Genomic DNA, 2,824 nt, shown 5'->3' on the forward strand with positions numbered 1-2,824 from the left:
CACACACACACACACACACACACACACACACACACACACACTACCGACCTTTCATGACCTCCGAGTGTAGGACTTTCTGGTACTGCGTATAGCGGTCCAGCACGGTACGGATGCTGTCTAAGGGGTCCAGCACCACACACTCCGGGTGACGCTCGATGTACGTCTGGAGATACAGAAACAACAGACAGACACAATCAGTTGAGACATTATCAAAGGCAGGAAACACACACGACATGTACATTCGAAATTGTCCAAGACGGCCACATATTGTCGAAGGGGAAAGTAGTTGTCTTAGGAATGCGGACGTTTTAGTTATAGTAAAAGTTTTAGTAGAGGTTTACGGCGTTCGCAAACTGCATACGATCATATGAGCGCCAGAAGATTAGAGGTGTTACAAGAGAGTAACAAACATAAAAAAAGGAGGGGAGATAAGGGCGGTAGATGTTTGACAGGAAAGAAGAAGCAAACCATACCAGAGCACCCGCCAACCACCCACTAGTTATAGTAACAGTTTTAGCAAAAGTGAAGCATTATAAGGTCATAAAAGTGCCGAAGATTAGAAGTGTTACAAGAGAGTAACAAACACGAAAAGAGGGGGGGGGGAGATGAAGATGATACAAGTTTAATAGGAAAGAAGGAGCAAACCACACAAGAGCACCCATCAACCGCCCATGAAGGTGGACGTCTTGAACAGTGTTATTAGAATATTATTTTTTTAAACAAATGGGGGGAAGTGGTCAATATTTTTGTACAGGCAACTGTCTTGGACAGGTGGCCGCTAGAGCAGGTTCGACTGTGCATATATGTATATATATAATTATATATATAATATTATGTCCTTGTGGGTTTTCAGTGGAGGGCAAAAGCTAACAGACAACACTGTACACTGAGGGGCAATTAGCAACAGGAAGCCACTGCTGTAATCGCTCAAGAAAAATCATGGAATGCACGTACTATAACGGCCTTAAACATCTTGCTCTCACTGGAAAAAATGGAAGGCAAAAGAGACAGGGGTAGAAGCAGAGCTTGTTTGTTTGTTTGTTTGTTTGTTTGTTTGTTTGTTTGTTTGTTTGTTTGTTTGTTTGAGTCAAGAGAAGCACATAGACACAATAATGTTCATTTAGAGTGGGGAAAAAAGTAAGACAGACAGACAGACAGAAACAATAGAGGGGAAAGTAAAGAAGTAGGTCCTACCAGTGGCGCCTTCCAACCACCCACTAAACGCAGAGCAACCGACTTGGAAAACTTTATCAGATGGGCGGCGAGGAAAGACCTGAACGTGAGAAAGTCTCGACTGTTTCTACAAATAATAAGTTATTTTCATAGAGCATACAAGCAGACAAAATGAAAATGAAAGACGAACCATAATCGCTGATGATTTTCAGAACTGGCCCTTTACAATGATGTCCAACTATTTGGAACCCGGTGACAATGTAAATGGGGGTAATTTTTTAAACCAAATGAACCGAACAGCAAAATTTAACTTTAAAAAAAAATCGACCCCTGGGGGAAAGTGTACAACAAAGGCATACATACCTAAATACACAATGCATACATAGGCCTACAGTAATTCATCTACGTTACATAATACACAATGCCATGCCAATACAGACAATTAACATAGCAGTGCCAAACGCCACTGTGCGCCACCCTATTTCGAGTAAACGCTGTCCTGTCTTGTTCAAGGACACATCCCAACGACTACCCTCCCGAATACCACATCACCAACGAAGGCGTGTCATTATTGAGAGCATTGATTCACTAACCACACGGCTGGGGGAGATCAGGTTCTGGTGTAATTGTAGACGTTTTAGGCCTCATTGACACGATTCAGACCATTTAAGAGACAGGCAGCTTCGATCCTGCCTCTCAGTGACAACTCGGGACGAGAGGGATACATACATCTCAGCAGAAAGACGGAGATGCTCGGTTTTTAAAAAAGCAACTTTCCCCACGCAAGTTTCGAACTCACGTCTGATGCATTCGACGCTGAAGCGACTTATCTCTGCACCACAGACGATGATAATTGGTTTTTGGGTTTATTTTAAGTTGGAAAGAAGAGCATTTAGACGACAAAGGTCAGTTAGTTCAGGGAGAAAGTAAGACAAACGAAAGTAACAGAGTGGCGTCGGTAGCCTAATCATAAGATTACGGGCTCGGGGATTCGAGCCTCAGCTCGGTTCGACGTTTTGTCATGGGGTAAGGCACTTTACATGAATTTCCTTTTCAGCTCGGTCCTTTCGGAGATGGACGTTAAACTCGGGAGGTCCCGCCGCATAAATAACCTTATAGTGTTGAAAGGGGCGTTAAACCTATACCAATTCATCATTTTACGAGTAACAGTCAGAGATGGTACAGTTCAGAAATGCAAGTAGGACACTGAGCGGCGTCCGCCAACTACTGGGTCGATGACTACAAGTACGCAGATGTATTATATGGGTTATTGGTGTTGTAACTGAGTGTGCCTGCGTGGAGGAGCGCGGGGACTCACTGCGTGTTTATAATATATGTGTACTGTGTATGTTTACGACGAGGGCGCGTTTGGGTATGAACGAGAGATGGGGGAGGGGACGGGGTGGGTAGGAACAAGTGTTTATGCGTGCGTCATTTTTTTTCTTGGTTCTATTTTATTTGTTTGTATGTTTTAGTTCGTTTTGACACAAAGATAACCCTCCCATCCATCTCCCTCTAAATCCCACACAGATTTTCAAAGGTCACTGGACAGAAACATGACGACCCTTGATACAGAAAAGGGGGCCCCTTCGAGTGTGAATCACTGAACAGACATTTCCTGTTTACCAAGCGACCCCCCCCCCCCTTTTTT

The 2,824-nt window shown here is 43.7% G+C and overlaps 1 protein-coding gene across 1 annotated transcript in view; it reads right to left on the bottom strand.

Annotated features, from left to right (window-relative positions):
- Nucleotides 1–2,824, bottom strand: part of LOC101846200 (inositol-tetrakisphosphate 1-kinase) — a gene marked incomplete in the record, with an annotated part of 72,073 nt that overhangs the window by 18,475 nt on the left and 50,774 nt on the right. Inside the window, 1 exon segment of the mRNA XM_035968573.1 lies at nucleotides 49–163. Coding sequence (XP_035824466.1) covers nucleotides 49–163 — 115 coding nt within the window.

The sequence above is a fragment of the Aplysia californica genome, unplaced genomic scaffold (genome assembly GCF_000002075.1).
Source record: "Aplysia californica isolate F4 #8 unplaced genomic scaffold, AplCal3.0 scaffold00068, whole genome shotgun sequence".
Taxonomy (NCBI): Eukaryota; Metazoa; Mollusca; class Gastropoda; order Aplysiida; family Aplysiidae; genus Aplysia; species Aplysia californica.